Genomic DNA, 19,189 nt, shown 5'->3' with positions numbered 1-19,189 from the left:
TCCCTGGAGACTTCAAGAACACTGCTGACCTGTCTTTCTCCTGCACTAAATCTTGATGCAAGATCTTTTATTTTCATTGCAAGACTTGCCCTGAAGTATTAAAGAAAAAAAAATCTGCTTTCATGAAAATCCTACCTTCTTTTTGGCTTTCTATAAAGTGAAACCAGGTAGCCACAAGGTAATAGAGGGCTATTTTAAGAAGGAAAGTTGTGCTGCTGCACACAGAAAGGCTGGGGAATGTGCTAAAGGGCCTCATTGGAATGAGGACACTTTCACTTCATTACACAAGTAAAAAAATATACGGACTCACACAATCAGGCAACAAAGCCTGACCTTGCAAGGCAGAAACTGAACAATGCAAGCTCAGGATGAAATTCTAATTCATATTCATAGTCTAAATTTCATATAATAAGAGCAAGGCTTAGGTAAAGGAATGTATATTTACACATACACACACAAACATAACATTCAGAAGTACTTCAAATGCACATAATCATTAACAAACAGTTTGCAGCTGTAGGACAGCAAGGGATGTGGAAGAGCAAGCTTTCCCCATTTGGTGGGGGCAGAGAGATGTTAATTGACTCAGCTGTACCATGAAGCCATTAGAACATTTTAACTGTGGATATCAGAAACCCTTACAATTCGCAATGCCATTTAAGTACATACTAGTGGAAGCACAACCACTATTTTGGAGACTGCTCAGCATTGGTCCTCCCATAGCAAAGTGGTAGGGTTCTTTGGGTGGGCTGCCTTCCCCCCCTTTCTTTTAAAGGGAAAAAGATAAGGGTATTCTCAAACATATCAAATCTAAGTCATGATTTCAGTACAGCTGGCTTAACCCAACATCCCTCTTGAAGTTTGAGGGGAAGAGAGCAGTAATCCTTCTTAGCATCCTGAATTTGATGAGAACTGGCACACCATGCTTAGTATCAAAGATTATACTCCCAGAAAGAAATTGTCTGACTTTAAGGAATTTGGGGAAAAAAGAAAGGCAAACAGTTAAGGAACATGTTTGGAAAAAGATTTAGCTCGTCATGGTGTAGCAAGCTAATAACTCTAATGTACCTACTGTGGATGTAAGTAATAAAGAAACAGAAAATTAAGGAACTAGAAGATATCTGATTAGCTTTAATTTCATATAATTTCTCCATTAGAGGAGCCTTAGGCATCCTGTGCAACAGCAAGCTGTAAATAGTATCTGAAAGGAAATGGTCGGTAGGACTGAAACTCTCATCACTCCTTATTGCTGCTGGAAGGGTATTGTTACACTCTCAAACATATTGCTCTGCCCATTCTCTTGTGCCAGTTCTGACACTCACAAGACCCATCTGTGCACCAAATTGACTAAAATAGCAGAAAAAAATCCTTTTTTAACTAGATTTGTTTTCTGACATTTTAATCAGTTGAATCAGCTAATGGAAAGGTCTGATGAGCAACAGAACCAGCAGGTGCAAGAGGATGCCAATGCAGAAAAGAGATGAGAAGCAACTCCACCTTTCAGAGCTCAAAAATCTTAGATTACCTGTATTTCATGGAATTGTATCTTTACTGTGCAATGCTGAACACTTCTTTCATAATGCAGGCCTTCCTCATTTATCCTGAGCCACTTGAAACAATACCATAAATGAACCCACTTAACAGCTCACTGCTGTTGTGAGATGGTCACCTGCCCTTCAGGGAATCATCAGTCTTGCTAAGCCTGAAGAAAACTAACCCACAAAGCAAGAAAATCTTGCAGGCCTAGAGACCTGAATGGCTTCACTATGGGGGCTCAGACAATGGTCAGACTTGACACAGGATGATGAGATTAAAGATGTCCCCTTTGACAGTAGCAGGTTGTTGACCCAATACATCCAGTTCATTTCACTGCACCCCAGATCTCTTGCAGTTCTAATTATTTCTTAAAGTCCATAATCAAGCAGTTCCCTTCACACTACAAGTTGTGCAGACTTACTAAAATATATTAGAATTAACATTAGCCTAAGCTTTTAAGTTCATGCTAACTAGAGAACCTCTTATACTGTTCGCACAGCTTCCTACTCTCTACCCACTTTGTGTGTAGAGTTTTTAAACAGCCAGTTCCGTAGGTTCCTCTAAGACTGGAGACCCGAGGGGCTCAGCAGTATCGCCTAAAGGAAAAAAAAAAAAAAGGCCAACATACAAGAAAAGAAGCAGCCGCTGGTTTGGGGCCGAAGGCAAAGCAGGGGCCCATGACAGGCGCTGTGGAGTAGCACAGACCCCGGCGGGCGGTGCCGGCGTGCTCCGGCCCCCCAACGGCACCCAAAACATGCGGGGGGGGAAGGGGGGGCACGAGCGGCCTCCCTCTCCCCCGCCGCCGCGGGGCCCCGGAGTGGGGGGAGAGGGCCGAGGCGGGCTCGCCCTCACAACTCCCCGCTGCCGCCTAAGCCCTCTCCCGGGATCGCCACCCGCTTCGGGTAAGGGGCGCAGCACGGTGCAGCGCAGCGCAGCGCAGCCCGGCCCGGCCCGGCCCGGCCCGGGGAAGCGCCGGGGGCACCGCGGGGGCGGGTGCGGCTCGTTCTCCGCCGGCGCGGCGCCGGCACTGACCTCTGCCGCCGCTCCGAGCTCTCCCCTCTCCGGGCGGCGCTTCCGGCGGCTCTACGAGAGTACGTCACAATCGCGCGCACACCTATGGCGTCACAGACCGCATGCGCAGCACAACACCCCTACACACACCCGCTAAAGAAACCGGTACTAATCCCGCTCTGAGAGGGCTAAGCGACAGGGGAAAGAGCCAATCACAGAGCTCCAGGAGGTCCTAGTAGCTCGGGCAGGCAGCCAATGGGCTGAGAAAACTGGAGGGAGCGTGAGTTATGATTGGTGGCGCTGGGAGAGGGCGGTACGCTCAAGGGTTGTTGCTAGGTAGAGTAAGATGGCTGCTTTAGACAGGGTCAAGGTACTGGTGCTAGGCGACTCCGGTGAGTGTCCTTCCCTCTTCCCCCCTCCTACACCCCCGTTCAATACGCGCGCGCGCAGCGACGGCGGGGGGGGGGGAACGGTCCTCCCCCCCCCCCGCCACTTCGCGGGGAGGAGGGGCCCCCTACCACGGTGACGGGCGGCGCGTGCGCGCGCGAGGGGCGGCTGCTGCCTCGCGCTGCCCTCTCGTCCATCGCCGCTGCCGCCCTGACGAGAAAGCCGCCTGTCTCCCCCCGCCGGGGCCCCTGTCCCCGTCTGGCCGTGACCCTGGAGACGAGCAGTGCCAGCGGCCCCGCTGAGCTTTGGCGTTTTGATCCTCCGTCTCCCCCCGGCTCTGTGCCGCGGCCGTTGGGCACTGACCGTTGGCCGTTAACGGCCGCCTGGCGCGGCGGCCTCGGACTTGCGTTCGAATCAGGAGGGGCCGCGGTGCTCTGGGCGTCCGTCACACAAACGTGGTCGTTCATTGAGTGCTTCTGTCAATCATTTCGCAGCCTTTTTAGCTGCTTCTATCCCAGGCACGTCCGCTGATCAGGTGTTTTCCTCTATGTGCATTTGCAGGTGTTGGAAAGTCTTCGCTAGTTCACCTCTTATGCCAAAACCAGATGCTGGGGAACCCATCTTGGACAGTGGGCTGCTCAGTGGATGTTCGAGTAGGTGATATTCTGGGCTTTTTTTTTTTTTTTTTTTTGGTACACAAAACTTAAAATGCAAAAGAAGAGAACAACCTTGTTTCCAGTGTTGTGGGCAATGCTTTTTGTTTCAAGCTCAAATCTCAGCTGGGCTGATTCAGATTTTCATTCTTCTAAAGAATGTAAACTAAGCCTAAACTTTAAATAGCAAGAATCTTAGTTTTTTGGAATTTGGTTCCAATCTTTAGTTAATTTTTTCTTTTCATTACTTTGCCCTCCAGAAAGAGGTGTCTTTCAGTGTTTTATTTTGCTGAAAACTTTAATCTGTTAAAGCAAAAAGTATCAAATATGTGCAGAGCACTTTTGTGAGCAAACTGACTTTACAAGATTGCTATCTAAAGAAGCCAAGGTCCTTGTTGTTCATAGAGCCTCCTTACTGCAGTGACCACTAAAGTGTTATAAGTTGTTGAGTAGCCCGTTTAAATCAGAGGATGCAGACTTAAACTAAACTTCCCTGAGAAACAGTCAGTGCACGATTAAATTGTCAGCCAAACATACTGGAAAACAGATTTTGCTGTTTGTTTGATTTGAAAATATTGAGTATGACCATGGGATTGCTTCTGTTGTGGTCTACTCATCGCAGAGCCTAGTATCAGAGGAATGTGAGCTTACTCATCTGGTAGTTTTTGGTCTACCTGCAGTCCTTATGGGATAGTGATAAATGCTTCCTTCCTTCACTGTTGTATGCTACATTCTTCCTAAAATGCTTTGCCACCAGTTAGGAATGATCCTGTCCTATTGTCTATGAGTTTCATCTCAAAGAATGCCAAATTATATTTCCAAAATTTTGGGAAAGAAACATTGCAATATGCGGAGCAAAACTACACAGCAAATCACGGGAGGAAAAATGTTGTTTGATTAAATCACCTGAGATGTTGGGGAGAATTTGGAGAATAAAAAGATGTGGTCAGTCTGAATCTGGTGCAGTCACCCGTGCTAATATTCTCCATTATGCAGTACTGTCATGTGAATTTTAACAACTGCAAGAAATCACAACCTCATCTTTTCACCTGCTTTAGCAGCACACTATTTCTAAGCACTCCATGCATCATTAGGTTTGCTAATGTTTAGGAGGAAAGAATGTTCCCTGCTGGTTCACCAAGCTTCATCTCTTGTAGGAGCTGCAGTGGCCACTGTGGTCACTGCCTGACTCAGTCCAGTCAGTCCTCTTCTACTTGAGAGATTTGAAATGACGAATGTTAGAATTTACAAATTTCTATCCAAATACAGTAGTCCTTTCAGCTGAATGTTTAAGTGTTGTGTGGATTAACTCCTGCAAGGTGATACTGTGATTGTGTATGGTCTGAATTTTCCATCAGATTCATGACTACAAAGAAGGGACTCCAGAAGAGAAGACCTACTATATTGAGCTGTGGGATGTTGGTGGTTCAGTGGGTAGTGCCACTAGTGTGAAAAGCACACGAGCAGTATTTTATAACTTGCTGAATGGTAAGTTTGCTTGGAGTAAATCTGTTTTTATTACTTAATGCTACCAGCTGTCTCTTGGGTTTGGGGCAGGATTCCTTGAGTCTGACCAAGTGCTGTATTGTTCTCTGTGCTGATTCCAGTACATTTATACAGGAAGGACTGATACCATTCTTCAACAAAATTTTATGGACTCAGTTTTGAACTGGAAAACTATTTCAGGCAAGCCTGTGCAGATAAGCTTCATCCATCATTTTACTTTGTGTCACTATCCTGGCCTTGTACAACTGGCACAACAGGGAGTCTTTGAAGTTGCAGTGGTGTCCCTTCCAGCTATACTTGTAGATGTGAGAGCTGGTTTCACTTTTCCAGGTCTAATGTAGAGACTTAATTTATATTTTCTTGTTTGTTCTGTTCCAAAATCTACACCAGGGAAAAGTTTATTGCCCATAAAGCACTTACATGAACTTTGACAGTTATATCCCATCCTGGCAAGTTTGAACAGGTCTCCCATAAAATTGCGATAATCTGATGACCGTCTTGCCCTCTGTTCACTTAATTTGGCAAGTGTTTTTTTAATAACTGAATTTTGCAACTTGCTGTTAGTAGAAAGATAGATTTTATGCCTTTGAAAGGATGTCATCCCTTCTTTTGAAATACTGATCTGTAGGTCTAGTAGTTCCTCTGCAACACTAAGATAGCATATAAGATATTATAAACATAGTATTTAAAATGCAGTATCTCATTAGATACTATCTAGATACTATTAGATACTGTCTATTAGACGTGCAAGGACAGTTCACTGAAAATAAGAGAATGCCAGATTAATGACTGCTTCAGAAAATTTAGTCCCAGATGTTCTATTTTGATTCTCATTTCATGTTCATCATCATTTGAGGGCCTTTCAATAGTGTGTTAAGCCATACAATAAACATTTGTGCTCTGATTATTTAACTCATTTTTCTTTTTCCCAGAAGAAAAATTGTGTGTAGGTGCCTTTTGCTTATATTGTTCAAGACCGCTCTAAATAAGGTTGAGTTGAATTGTGCCCTCAAAAAAGAGGCCTCAAAGCAAGCTGCTTTGCTATATGTAAAAAGTGGATTTCTTTTTGACACCAAATCCACAATATTCCAGTTTGTGTTGGTCAGACTTGGAAATATCCTAGAACAGCACATTAGGAGATGAAGTTCTGAACTTTTGTTTCTGACTGGTAATAGATGAAATTATGAAAATTGGGTTATTTTATTACCATTGCACAAAAGATATTAGGCTGTTCACATATGAAAATTGTAGTCTCTGGTAGTTAGCCTCTAGTTTCTCTCATTAGATAAATTTCTTCAATAGAGCTTGTCTCACAAATTTCCTCTCTTTGACCTGATGCAAGAAAAGGAGTGCATTACTTCTGCCTGACTGCTTGTCCTTTCTGGGCTTGCAGTGATCTGAAAAGTTTGAGATCAAAAGGCAGTTAATGTTTGGTTATAGCAGCATCTGTGCAGACTGTCAGGGAGACTTGGTTGCTGAGGAGGTTAGGTATCATTCACTCTTGGTATGACCACAGATCATCAGCTTCGATGTGCCTGCATCTGTTTTGTTGATGGTGATAGTCTGGGACAGTGAATAGGTAGTAAGGCTGCGGTTTGCAGACATTTATGTAGCAGGAACATTTCCTTCAGTAGTCTTTGGTCCTGCTGATGTTGACACAGTCTTTTCTGCTGCTGTGTAGCTTTTCAGTGAAGCAGATAAGGAAACTGACCAACCAAAAATGTAAATAGGGGGGAGAGGCTGTTATTTAGGCTGAGGATGCCTGGACGTGGAGAATGTTTCTCACAAGTTATGCAGCAGTGCCTCTGAATCTGTTGCTGTAAGCCAAGTTTTCTTGTATCAAGTTTTCTCTCTCTGTACTGGGCATGGACACAAGGTCAAGTTGCTCTTTTTCTGCTAATACTGAGATAAATGCTTTAAAAGATTGATATGGTTGTGACATGTTGGGGAGATGCTCGTTTTCTGGTAGAGCATCTCATGCGAGTCTCTGTGCAGAGTAATGTGGTGTAGTGGAGAATGTGTTTGTGGCAATGTGGTTTGCTCTTAGTGTGTACAGTGGGTGGCATCTTTGGGAGCTAAGGTGAAAGATTAAATGAAATAAATTTTCTACACCTGTGGGCTGTGAAATGTGTGTTGAGAACAAATCCTGATAATGATAAGGGGTATAATGCTGTCTTACCCTTGAATAAGTGATGGTTTAAAGTCTGGAGGAGGTGAGAGCATTCCACAGGTGGCAGAAGGTGTGAATAAATAGAAGATATTTGCTAGCAGGAGTTGATAATTGAGTTAGGAACTCTGGTTATCAAAAGTGGGTGTCTGTTAACAGCACAGCTAGAAAGTTTGGCTGGCAATTTTCCTATCTCAGGATTTACATTTTGAAGGCTCATGGTCATGAAAAATACTAGAAGCTTAATCTTAAATACATAGAATCTTATTAGTTTGTGTTCCTACCAGCCATTTGGTGGACTGTGAAAGTTCATCAGAGCCTACTTCCCTTTTGGATACCTCCGCAAGTATATAGCATCAGTTCTTGAAAATGCAGGAAGGTAATAGTGCTCTGTAAATCCTTCAAAACAAAAAAAGCAGCCTTTCTATTTCTTAGATTGTGTGACAAGAAAAGAGTTATGTGTTTACCAGCTATGTAGAACAATGAAAGGCTGAATTCTCTGCTCTGCTAATACAGAGTTTTGGTATCATTAGGATTAGATTATTAGAGGATTAGAACAGAATCAGGGAATGCCTGCCAGCCTGTTGCAAATTAAAACCTAAGATGGATGTTCTTTTCCTCCTTTCCTGGGTTTTTCCTCTTAGCTCTTATCCAACTCCTGATAAGGAGCTTTAAAAAACTGTTGCATTCTGATATTTTCACCTTAACTTTTTCACTGTAGTTCAACCAGTTATATTTCCCTTTCTTAGTTCCCGGATATCTGGGAATCTGCAGGTGCTATTTTGATAGGAAAAGGAAAAACTGTGTATCATGAAATAGCATCTTGCTGCTTACTCTTTTATTTCAGGGATAATTTTAGTGCATGATTTAACCAACAAGAAATCATCCCAGAATCTGTATCGCTGGTCTTTGGAAGCACTCAACAGAGATGTTGCTCCAACGGGAGTTCTAGTGACAAACGGGTGAGTGAAAAACATACATGTGCTGTAAGACACAATGATTCCAAGCTATTTTGGAAGTATTCATTCATCCCTAAGCTACTGGAAATCCACAGGAAATTGGACAAGGCTAGACTCTTAAGAGGGAAAGAAAAAAAAAGTGAATATGAAAGAAAAATGTTCTTCTTTTCTGCACTGCTGAGCAGGTCATTCTGCCTCTATATTCCCGAATTATTTGGCCGTGGTCAAATGTGGTTTAAGTGAAAAACTCTTTACTGTGTCCTTTGTTTGTTTCCTTAAAAATATTTGATATTCAGAGATGCCAGCTCCCTGATCTGTACCCTCTGCCCACTTATATGGCCATCAGTCCATCCAGGATTGTATTTGTTTTCTTCAACAGTGACTATGACCGTGAACAGTTTGCTGATAACCAGATTCCGCTGCTGGTAATAGGAACTAAACTGGATCAGATCCCAGAAACTAAGCGGAATGAAGTTTTGACCAGAACAGCTTTCCTGGCTGAGGATTTCAATGCTGAAGAGATAAATTTGGTTAGTATCTTTGCCACCAATGTTATTTCTCTTTTATGTAGCAGTGATTCTGATTTTCAGTAGGCAAAGACTTTGTTAGAAAAATCAGGCTTCTGGACAGTTTCTCAGTAATGCTGGAGTTCTGCGCGTTTTGATTGGCAGCCCCCTTTGCTTGATGAAGCAATAGTCTTTGTTTCATTATAGGGATATACAGGGGGATAGATAAGCTGGTCTGAGTTTAGAATTGATGACTGGGAATTAAGTTTTCTCTTTCCTGTTCTTAGTTCTGACACAGATTATATTTGAATGAAACATCAAGACCCCATGTTATTTATTTTGATACATGTTTATGTGTGTGTCTATGCTGTGTGAATGCTTGTATGCACAGACAAACTTGTATGCAGCCTGTAAAAATCATTAGCTGACTGTATAGCTAGCTGGTGGCCAAAGGTAAATGTGGAGACCGTAGGGGGAATTTTGGATTTTCATGTTGCTTCACAGCAGGGAAACTGGCCTTCACTCCAGTGCGAGGAGCCTAACCTCCAGGCCAGGCTGGAGGTGGAGGACGGTGTTAAGGAAAGTTGCTGCTTCTACACCTTTCAAGAAAAGTCAGTTTTATTCTGCAGGTCAGGCTAGTACCTTGCTTAGTATCTGGCTAGGGTTATATCTGTATCATCTCCTGATGCTATACCTCTAAAACCATTTCACTGCTGTTTGTCTTGAGGAACTTGGATTAGATTTTGTGTTTAAACCTCCCACCTTCAAAACTCTGTGGCAAAGGAAACCTTCCTCTTTATCTAAATTTAAAAGACTAACACTTGTTATCCCTTCCCAACCAGTTTGGTCTTCTTTATTTACAAATCACTGTTTTTCTCTCAAATGAACTTGAAGCTGAGATCAGAGCAGATATACTGTATTTGCCTTAGTTGATTTCATGTGCATGTTTCAGGGAAAAGCATTTGATTTCCTTGCGTATGGCTTCCTTGTGTTGATTTCCTTGTGCTTGATTTGTTGTCCTTTTTATGTTCTAGGATTGCACCAATCCTCGTTATTTGGCTGCAGGCTCATCCAATGCTGTCAAGCTAAGCAGGTTTTTTGATAAGGTAAGTCAAGTCATTTAAGTTATGTTTTATTGTTCTATGTATTGAACCCTGTGTGTGCTTTGAGCATGGAAAAAGAGTTACCTACTCCTTTCACTTTCCACTTTTTGAGCTGGTTCAAGGCAGGTATGGGGAGGCCAAAGATTACTCTGTGCTTGGAAATCTGATTCTTGATCTGTGTAGAGCAATGAAAAAGAATTCACAAATGTGCAAAGACACTGCATACACTTTTGGAATCCTTTGGCAGGCCAGAGGATTTGCAGTGTGCTGAGGTAGTAGTGCAGGGCATTATAAAGCTATGGTTAGCGCTGTTGTTCCTGGTTAAAGCAAACCTCAGGAATGAAAAAAAAGTGTTACTTTCCCTCCCACACAAGAGAGCGTATCAAGGCCTACTGTGAAAATGACAGAAGGAATGCTCTGGTTTAAGCCACTTTGTATCCCCTGGACAGAGTGATCATAGTGAAGCAGATCACATTCCTGTAACAGGTCATGCTTTAGAAAAAAGGAAATTTGTCATGAATTTCCTTTGGAGGAGGGAACAGATTGTACAGTGATGCAAATTACTTCTGATTCTTAGATGGACAGTATTGCCTCCACAGGTATGCTTCAGCACAGACAGTGTGTGGGTCGTTCTTGGAGAGCAAGTCAGGCTACCTGAAATACTACCTGAGGCCCAGGGATCCTCAGAACCACTGAAGTTATTATGGCACCTGCAGAATTCCCTAAGTATGAGCTTTTGCTGGTGCTCAGAACCACCCTGCCTGCACAGAGAGGTGGGAATAACATTGACTCTCATGCAGTAAGGAGACACCCAAAATATCACCTCCATTACTAAAGGGGGCTAATTACATTAAGTATGTAGAAATTGAGGATAACACTCAGCTTTACTAAGAATGCTGAAAGCGTCAACTCCTTTAACACGTAATAGCCTAGCACTTAGAGCAATAGGCCTTGAGCAGGAGACTTGTATTCAGATCCCTCTTCCCCCCATTTAGCCATGAGTTTCAGTGCTCATGTGTGAAGTGCTGATTGGAGTCTGAGGTTATGAATGTGTTGTGCCTGCTAAGATCATTCTCTAATTGGTTTTCACAGGTCATAGAGAAGAGATACTTTTTAAGAGATGGCAATCAGGTTTGTTATGTTTTCCTCCTTTTTTGTTTTGTTTTGCCCAGTGTAATGCTATCTGCTGATAGTCTTGTTTAAAATATGGGCTTTGTGTGACTTAAATTCTAAATCATGCTTGTAGTTGACTTTTTAAATCTGCGGAAGCACAGCTGCTTTGCATGGACAGAAAAATGGCTGACTTTGTCGGTGAAATTGTGATTGGCAGTGGAATACTTAAAAATGCTAACATAGTAAGAGTTGCAAGACTGAGATAAAAGGGGAAAATAGTATCTCTCTCTGATCTCTTAGCTTCAGTCTGATCAGTTGCAGATTTAGGCCAGAGATGCTGTCTTGAAGGTCAATCAAAAGGCTGTTTTCACAGCTGTACATAGCATTTTATGTTTTTTGCAGGTAGTTTTTGTAGAATGAATGGAGACACCAGAAGAATGGCAGTATGATACCAGCTATAATTCATTCCTGAATGGTTGAATTACCTGGTTTCAGTAAAGTTGGTGAAGAGCTAGCAAAATGACTCTCTTGTTTTGGACAGGTCACTTCAACTTTCTTTGCCTCATTTTCCCATCTACAGTCTACCCTGCAGAGGGTAGTGGGGTTCTGCTCATCATAATTGCAAGGTGCTTGCAAATTACAGTGAGTAGCATCACTGAAATACAATCAAAAGAATACCTAAATATAGCTGTGCTGAAAGTGCCTTAGGGAGAGTGAAGAAAAATGAATCGGGAATTACATAATGCTTACTTTTCATGAGGATTTTCTTCTGCCTTTTAAAAACAAATTTGCTTTTTCCCGTTTCAATTCTGCAAGATGCCTTTTTCTCCCCCATCCCACCTCCACGTTCTAGTAGAAGGAAGTCTCACTTTCATGGAGATAATAGCTTAATGCAGAAATCTGCTGGTGTGCTGGCTGTCTTTGATTTATGATGTAAGATTTTTATTTATCTTATTCGATCACTTTTAGTGACTAACCAGAGATTATAGTCTTTATGGTCATGTGCCAAAGATTACAGCCTGCTGATGACTTCTTTGATCTGCTTTACTGTCAACAGCTCAAAAGCTTAAAATGGATCTTAAATAGTGGACAGTCACATTTAAAGAGACAAAATCCAAATGGGAACTGAAAATTTCAGTATAACCTCTTAATGTTATTATTCAAAATGATCTATTTAATGTAAATTTTTTAAATGTGTTTCTGAGTATTCTGCAATGGGTCTTTTCTGTCATTCATGTTTTGGGTCATTTTTATTATAGAATTGTTCAGGATGAAGAGAATGCTAAGTTCTAAATTGCTTGCAGTTATGATATCAGTCAGATCTACGATAAAGAAATAATAGTTCCTCTTAATTAGTGACTTTGATATTAAAATTGCTAAAGGAGATAAATTTTTTGCTATAGTATCCTGCTACTTTTGAGTTATAATGATTACATTTTTCTTTTCTGAATTCCCAAAGCAATTTTGATTAGACAAACTGTTGTGCGAAATTGCCTAGCTTTCCTCTAGGGATGATTGCTTTTTAGAGTTGAACAAAGTAATTCTTTGATGAATGCTTTGCATATCTGTTTAAGTATGAGTCTTGGGCCTGAAAGCCTTTATGAAATTTAAATTACAGAATCACAGAACGGTTGAGTTTGGAAGGGACTTTTAGAAATCATCTAGTCTAACCCCACCCTGTTCAAGCAGGATAGCCTAGAGCAGGTTGCCCAGGACCTTGTCCAGATGGCTTTTGAATATCTCCAAGGATGGAGATCCACAGCCTTTCTGGGCAACCTGTTCCAGTGCTCAGTCACCATCACAGTAAAGAAATTTTTCCTTAGGTTCAGATGGACCTTCCTGTGTTTCAGTTTGTGCCTGTTGCTTCTCATCCTATCGCTGGGCACCGCTGAAGAGAGTCTGGCCCCATCCTCTTTATTTTTTAATTTTAAATTTTAAATTTAATCTTTAATATAGAAATTGTATTTTTTCAGTGCACTTTCATTTTGAGTAAGCTCTTTAGCTTTTTTGATTTGCCAGTCAAGTGTGTAACCTGAGCAATCTACTTTGTATTGTAAATTACATTCTCTTTCCATGCTATCTATATGAGCCCATATTCTCCTGGCTTTGGGCAATTGTTTGATCTGTAATGCTTGACTGACACCTTTCTTCTAAATATACTGTATTTGCTACGAGAACATAGAATTGCTTTGGGGATGTGTTTACTGAGTCTCTCATTTCTGCTTGTGTGTAGTTAGACATATAAAAGTTACTTCTAGACTGTAATCACATCGTTTCATGCTGCCATCAGTAGGACAGCCTTCTAATGCAGTATTAGAGATCATTGGATCTCTTTCTTTTATGGGATTCATGGGTGCACTGCATTGCAAATCTGTTTGAAATACCATCAAGCCAGAGAAGCTTGTGATGGTTTGGAGCAGATTTTCTTTGTAAGCACTGACTGTCACAAGGTAAGCTGTGTCTGCACATAGGCTGCAAAAACAGAAGTGATAATCCTTTGCATTGTTTGCAGCATTTTCTCTTCTGATGGTTTTCTTAAAGCTTTCCACCAACTGTCCTTTCAACTACCAGTGAAGTGCTGCTGTTTCAGGGTAGAAGTGATTAAGTCTCACCAGCCGTTTATTAGAACATGGTAACACTATTTTATAGTTTTAAAAGTAAGCAGAGGAAAGATTCTTGTATGCAGTTGAAGCTGGGAGAAACAGGGACTTTGGGCAGCATTTGCCCAAGAAATTAAGGCTTTCATTGCAACCCTTGCCAAAAGCCTTAGGGAGCTCTGAATCACAAATGATGCAGGCTCCAGTTTATCTTGTTTAATAGATGGTGCTCCTCTAGGAGTAGGCTGAAGCATTTCTTCAGTCCTGATTCAGGAGCCCACATGGAAGAGGAAGGCATTGTTGCAGTTGGCTTGGTGACAGGCACACTAATGAGGGCTGGAGGGAGCTCACGCTGATTCTGATGTGACATCTTTTCCACCTCTAGATTCCTGGCTTCACAGAAAGGAAGAGGTTTGGAGGAGGAGCACTGAAGAGCCTTCATTATGACTGAACATTGAGAATAAGTTGAAGATGGATTTTCCAAGTTTCTAACAACATTCCCATTGGATGCTTAAAGACAATGCTTGTGTCAGGCAGAATAAAATGAAATCATGCTTTGGCCAGCTAAACTGCTGAAGCTACTTCTGCTGGAAAAGACTTGGAGAAGAATTTCCAAAATCTAATTTGAAATCTAGACTCATTCTTAGGCTTGCAGGCCTTCTGGATATATGGGAACTTTTGAGGGATGTGTGCAATAAATTCAGTGCCTCCCACACTGCTGTGGGAAATGTTATCATGCATAGCATTTATATTTGATGTCTTTTTCTCCATTTTGGAAGATTTATGAACGATCTTTGCAATGAATTACATTAATCTTACCTCCAGCAGAAAGATGGTACTGAGTAGGCTTCTCATGTACAGTAAAGTGAAGGAAAAACAAGTGAGCAAAATGTAAAGATGGGTAAGGAATGGTCTGGAAAATACAGAATGCTGTTATTAAATGAATGGTGTTGTCTCACCTGGAACACACTATTCAGCTCTACTCAGAAGTGATAAAAGAAAAATAGGCCAGAGATGAAAAAGATTTGAAGCCCAAAAACTCATGGGTGGAAAACAAATGGTATTAATTCTGCTGCTTTAATTAAAATTGTTTACTTTGGAGAGGACAGAGAAAGTCAGTTAGGTATTCCTGTTTATCTTTTCACAATTGAGACTCCTTGTTCTTATATCAAGTTAAAAGGCAATGCATTGAAAGTTGATGGAAAAAGTATATTTTTATACAGTGCTTATGTGGAACTCAATGTGAAATGATCTTACTGAAACTGAGAGCTTAGTGGGTTCAGAAAACATGAAATACAAGAACATCCGTCGCTGAATTAGGACGGATAGAAATTTAAAAGGGATATAAAGCCCTGTAAAGAGTAGGAACCAAGTAAGCATGCTTAGAAAGAAAGAACTGTGATAGGGCAGTTTCCTTCACACATCTAGTGCTAAAGATGTAGCAGACTTGACAAAGAGGCCTGTTGGTCTGATCTGCTGTGCCAGCTGTTGGCTTTCTAAATATCCCAGGCTCTGTATAATTTCTCACCTCCCCAGAACTATCAGGAGTGGTAAAAGCTGAGTTCATGGCAGTTTCTTCTTTCCCCTTCCTTCCCTTTCCTTCCTCATAGTTACCTCTAATAGTTAAAGCCTCTGGCAGAGGCTGACTAAGAGCTAGAGTTAGCTATAAATACAGATTAATAATAAATGGGAGTAGAGGAAAGTAAATGCTGGTGTGAAATTGACATTGAACTGAGTTCTGCCATCTCCAGATTACATCTGCCTGCAGCTCTTTAGCAGCTGCCTGGAATTAAATGGGAAACTGCCTATTACCACTAATCAGGCACAAAAATGACAGGTAGGTGCACTAGCCAAACTTATTAAAAATAAAAATATGAATACTTTGCTTTTCCTTTCTTCAGGCCATTTCCTAAAGGGTCTTACAGCATTTGCAAACATTAGTGCACTACGTTTTTAGATGGCTGTATGAAATAGGATATTAGTTTACACTTACTTTACGACCAGGGAAAATAAGGTTTGAAACTATTCATACCAGATAACCCATGCCTGAGTTATGCAGCTCATGACAGCACCAATGTCTCTCTCTGCTACTTTGACAATGAAAGTTGAAATTATGTTCCCAAGGTCAGATGCTATTTTAGGGTAATCAGATCTGGGCTCCCTTCTGTTACCAAGGAGCTGCAGAAAAAAACAAAAAAGCTAGGGCTATTTTCTCTTTCATGCTATGGCTTCTTTAAGAGACTTGAAAGTGTTGCAGAGTAACGGAAGCCAAGAGCACCCATTTAGGCTAAGATACTGCACTACGTAATGGTAACACAAGTCTTTGATTTGGAGGAAGCAACTTTCCAAAGCAGCTCTTCAATTAATCAAAAAAGGAACATTGTGCAATATGGTGTAAGGTGGCTTAAGCCTTAGTCAGGACTTAACCTGTATTTGTGCATTTCACTCCTGAGGCTCCACAAAGAAGAAACCAAGTCTTAATATGAGAAATCTTATGAAGGTAAATTCATGCTCCAGGAATAAAAGAGAATGCAGAGGTCCAGTGCATCAGCGGGACAGAAGCTAATGGCGGTCAGGATTTTGGGACAAATTAAAAATGAGATACTGTTATGATAGGAGGGAAAGAAGATAAAGGGAACAAGGACTAAGGAAAAGTAGAGTACATGAGCAAGCAGTAGGTCAGTGTTAGCAGACTGAGAGGGGAGTTTGTTCAAGGCTCTGACTCCTGCTCTAGGCTCAGCTAAGTTTATCTGCATGCCTTCATCCACCTGTGAGCCATGAAAACTCATCCCAGGAATTTCCATCCCCTACTGAATTTGACTTGCTTCATGGCCTGACAAGTGACTTCACTGGTCAGTCTCACTGTTTCTATCTGCAAAGTGAAGGATGCTTCCCTGGAGGTATAGTCCTGATGTATCTGTCTATCAAATTACAGTGCTTTCAACACATTTTTGAATTAAAGAGTCTGTATTTTTATTATTTTAGTCTTGATCATTTAACTTGAAGAAAATGAAGACCAAAGGTATTCCAAGCTGTTTGTGTTGTCACAGTATTTAATCTATGACCACCCTTCCTGCCGTAAACTCTTTTAATTTCAATACAGTTAGTTTTAATGCACTGAAATCATATATATAGCTGTCATATGGTTATCTTTCTAACAGTTAAAGGCCGAATTTGTGTTCTGTTCTCCATCAATAGCCCTGAAAAATGACTGCAAACCCATCTGACCATGATTATAGTGTTTTAGCATTTGCAGTCCCAGATTAAATTGCTATGTAAAATAACCATGCATTTTCCCCCCGTGTATTTTTACCTGCTTTTCTTCTTGTAGCATTCCAGCAGGGCCAAGTCAAAGTTAATAGCACATTTTGAGTTTTGTTTAACTAAAATCCTGAAATTTCTTGATTTTCCCATGCTTGGCGTTAGGATAATTGCAGTATCCCCGTTTTGTGGTTCATCTATATGACCATCATACGCTCTCGGTTTTAGCTCTGTTTAAATGCCTCCATGCTGCTTTTGTTTGGAATAGTAGCTTCTGTTTTCCTAAAGGTGATAGAGAGGGAGGCTACACTGGATGGGCAGAGAGAATAATAAATTAGACAAATGGGAACTGGCATAAGCCCTTCCAGGCACCGTTAGCCTGCTGAGTAGGTGTGGTGTGGAATTAGGTGCATCCTTCTCTTTATTTTAATCGGTGGTGGCTCCATGCGCAAGGGCCACCAGTTGAACACAGTGCCTTGGTTGTACCCATATTGCTGTTGTGTATAGATCAAGAATATCTCGCACCTGCTATGATGTATATCAAATGATCAGGATCCAGCAGATGACTTGGAATGACTGTCCCTTTTCCCAGATCTTTCATCCATTTGCCCCTTACTCACTGCCCCATCCCTTCCATGCTTCTGCCTTATGCCTATTTTAAAACCTCTGAGCAGCTATTTTAAATTGTCACTAGTAAAGCTGTGTTCCTCTTTTTCCCGCATGTTCAGTGCCCTGCACAGCCCAAACCATTTGTGTGTTTTATGTCACAGGCTAGAGTGAAGTGGTTGTCTCACACCTGTGTTAATACAGTGTTATGAGTCCAGCATCTGAGGTATTTTAACATAAATAGGTCTCCAATCCAGATAAAGGATCTTACTTGTTTAGACCTCAGCAGGTAACCACAATTGTGTATAATCTTTCTTCTTAGGATAAGAAATGAGTAATGGAGTCACATATTCTGGTGACATTATATTTATTTTTAAAGGAAGCACTAAGTTCCCTTTTTTTGGAAATAGGAGCAACCAGAGGCAGTTTCGTTGCTCTTTGCACCTCACCTTTTTCAGCTGCCGACAAAATGCCTTAGCTCCAGGCTTGGGGCTGTGCTACCAGATGCTGTCTCTGTGTCACACTTCACTCCTCCTTCTATACATGTTTCAACTTTCTCTGTTCCCCTCTCCATTTCTGTCCCCCCACCCCCTTTCTCATGCCCTCCATGATGCCTCTCTGCCCGACCTCTGTGCACCCCCGTCCCCCTTTCTCTGTCCCCAATTTCTATTCCCCCCACACACACTCCTGTCCCTTCATATGACCCCTCTGTGTCCCCACCCTCTTTGAGTTTCCCCCCACTTCTCCCTCTGGCCTGCTCTTTCTGCCCCATCTCTTTCTCTCTCCATCCATCTCTGTCTCCCTCCCTCTGTCTCACTCTCCCTGTCTCTGGCTGTTTCTGTCTCTCACTGTTTCTGTCTCTTGCCATTTCTCTCTCTCTCTCTGTCTCGCTGTTTCTGTTTTCTCTCTGTCTTTCTCTCTCTCTCCGTCCTTCTTTTTGTCTGTGTCTCTGCTCTGTCTCTGTTTCTCTCTTTGTTTCTGGTTTGTCTTTCCCTGTTTCTCTCTGTCTCCCTCTGTCTCTTTCTCCCTCCCTTCATCTTACCCTCCCTCCCTCTCTCCCTTCCTCTCCCTCTCCTTCCTTCTCTGCCTCACACACACACACACGCATCACACATCAAAACCTTTTCGCCTGTTTCCTTTAAACTGGACCTACTCTCTCTCTATTTCCTCAGCGGAAATATATGCCCAGATGCTGTGTACCTAATGCCCTGTCAGTCTGAGCTGTCAGTGAAAGTGGCTCTTGCATATACTTCTGAGATGTGTTTGGCTTCCCATGCACACGCAGGTCAGATGTACAGCAAATGTACAACAAGCCTCCCCTCTTCTCAGAAGGCTTGGCACAGCTGTTCTGGTTGATTTATGACCGGTTTGATGACTGTGAGCACAATCAAAAGTATGAATATGTCCTAAATATGGGAAAAAAAACCCAATATGCCCTCTGATTTCCAAACAGAAAAATAGGCAACCCATGAGTACTGAAGTTCCTGAGTATACATTTTTGTTTTAGTAGCAACAGGACTGCCTACTTCTTGCAGCAGTCTTGCGCAAAGGTGCCACTGGCTTTAGGGGTGTAAAACCCATCCAGTAGGGTTTTGGGTGCAACTGTAATGCAAGTGTTCATTATTGATAATATTTGCAAAGGCAGCTGCAATATGCTCCATTTATCACAAATGAGATATAAACTGCTGTTTCTTAACCAGCAGTCAATAGATTTTTCAGTTAGGTACAGTGAAGTCAGTGCTTGAATCATCATTTTTCAGTTGATAAGGAGGTGACAGACTTTG

General features: G+C 41.9%; 2 protein-coding genes across 4 annotated transcripts in view; one reads left to right on the top strand and one right to left on the bottom strand.

Moving 5' to 3' along the window:
* GTF2E1 (general transcription factor IIE subunit 1) overlaps positions 1 to 2,618 on the bottom strand; it is a 59,284-nt gene extending 56,666 nt beyond the window's left edge. The window contains exons 1-2 of one of the 3 annotated variants that reach the window (XM_067302241.1): positions 2,569 to 2,618; positions 2,055 to 2,132 (exon numbers count right to left, since the gene is read on the bottom strand). The gene's annotated coding sequence lies outside the window, so the exon portion shown is untranslated. Of the gene's footprint in view, positions 1 to 2,054; positions 2,133 to 2,164; positions 2,218 to 2,568 lie in introns of those variants that run through there. The other 2 variants (XM_067302240.1, XM_067302243.1) reach the window with 2 other exon arrangements.
* A 242-nt stretch (positions 2,619 to 2,860) lies between these two features.
* On the top strand, positions 2,861 to 16,517 carry RABL3 (RAB, member of RAS oncogene family like 3). Its single transcript, XM_013958168.2, has 8 exons — positions 2,861 to 2,939; positions 3,496 to 3,587; positions 4,946 to 5,075; positions 8,108 to 8,222; positions 8,599 to 8,749; positions 9,760 to 9,831; positions 10,921 to 10,959; positions 13,924 to 16,517. The coding sequence occupies exons 1-8, from the start codon at positions 2,894 to 2,896 to the stop codon at positions 13,987 to 13,989; spliced, it is 711 nt and encodes a 236-aa protein (XP_013813622.2). The 5' UTR covers positions 2,861 to 2,893; the 3' UTR covers positions 13,990 to 16,517.
* The last annotated feature ends 2,672 nt before the right edge of the window (positions 16,518 to 19,189 follow it).

Source organism: Apteryx mantelli, chromosome 1 (assembly GCF_036417845.1).
Source record: "Apteryx mantelli isolate bAptMan1 chromosome 1, bAptMan1.hap1, whole genome shotgun sequence".
Classification (NCBI taxonomy): domain Eukaryota; kingdom Metazoa; phylum Chordata; class Aves; order Apterygiformes; family Apterygidae; genus Apteryx; species Apteryx mantelli.
Note: the sequence above shows the minus strand (reverse complement) of the source record. Positions and strands in the feature narration are given on the sequence as shown.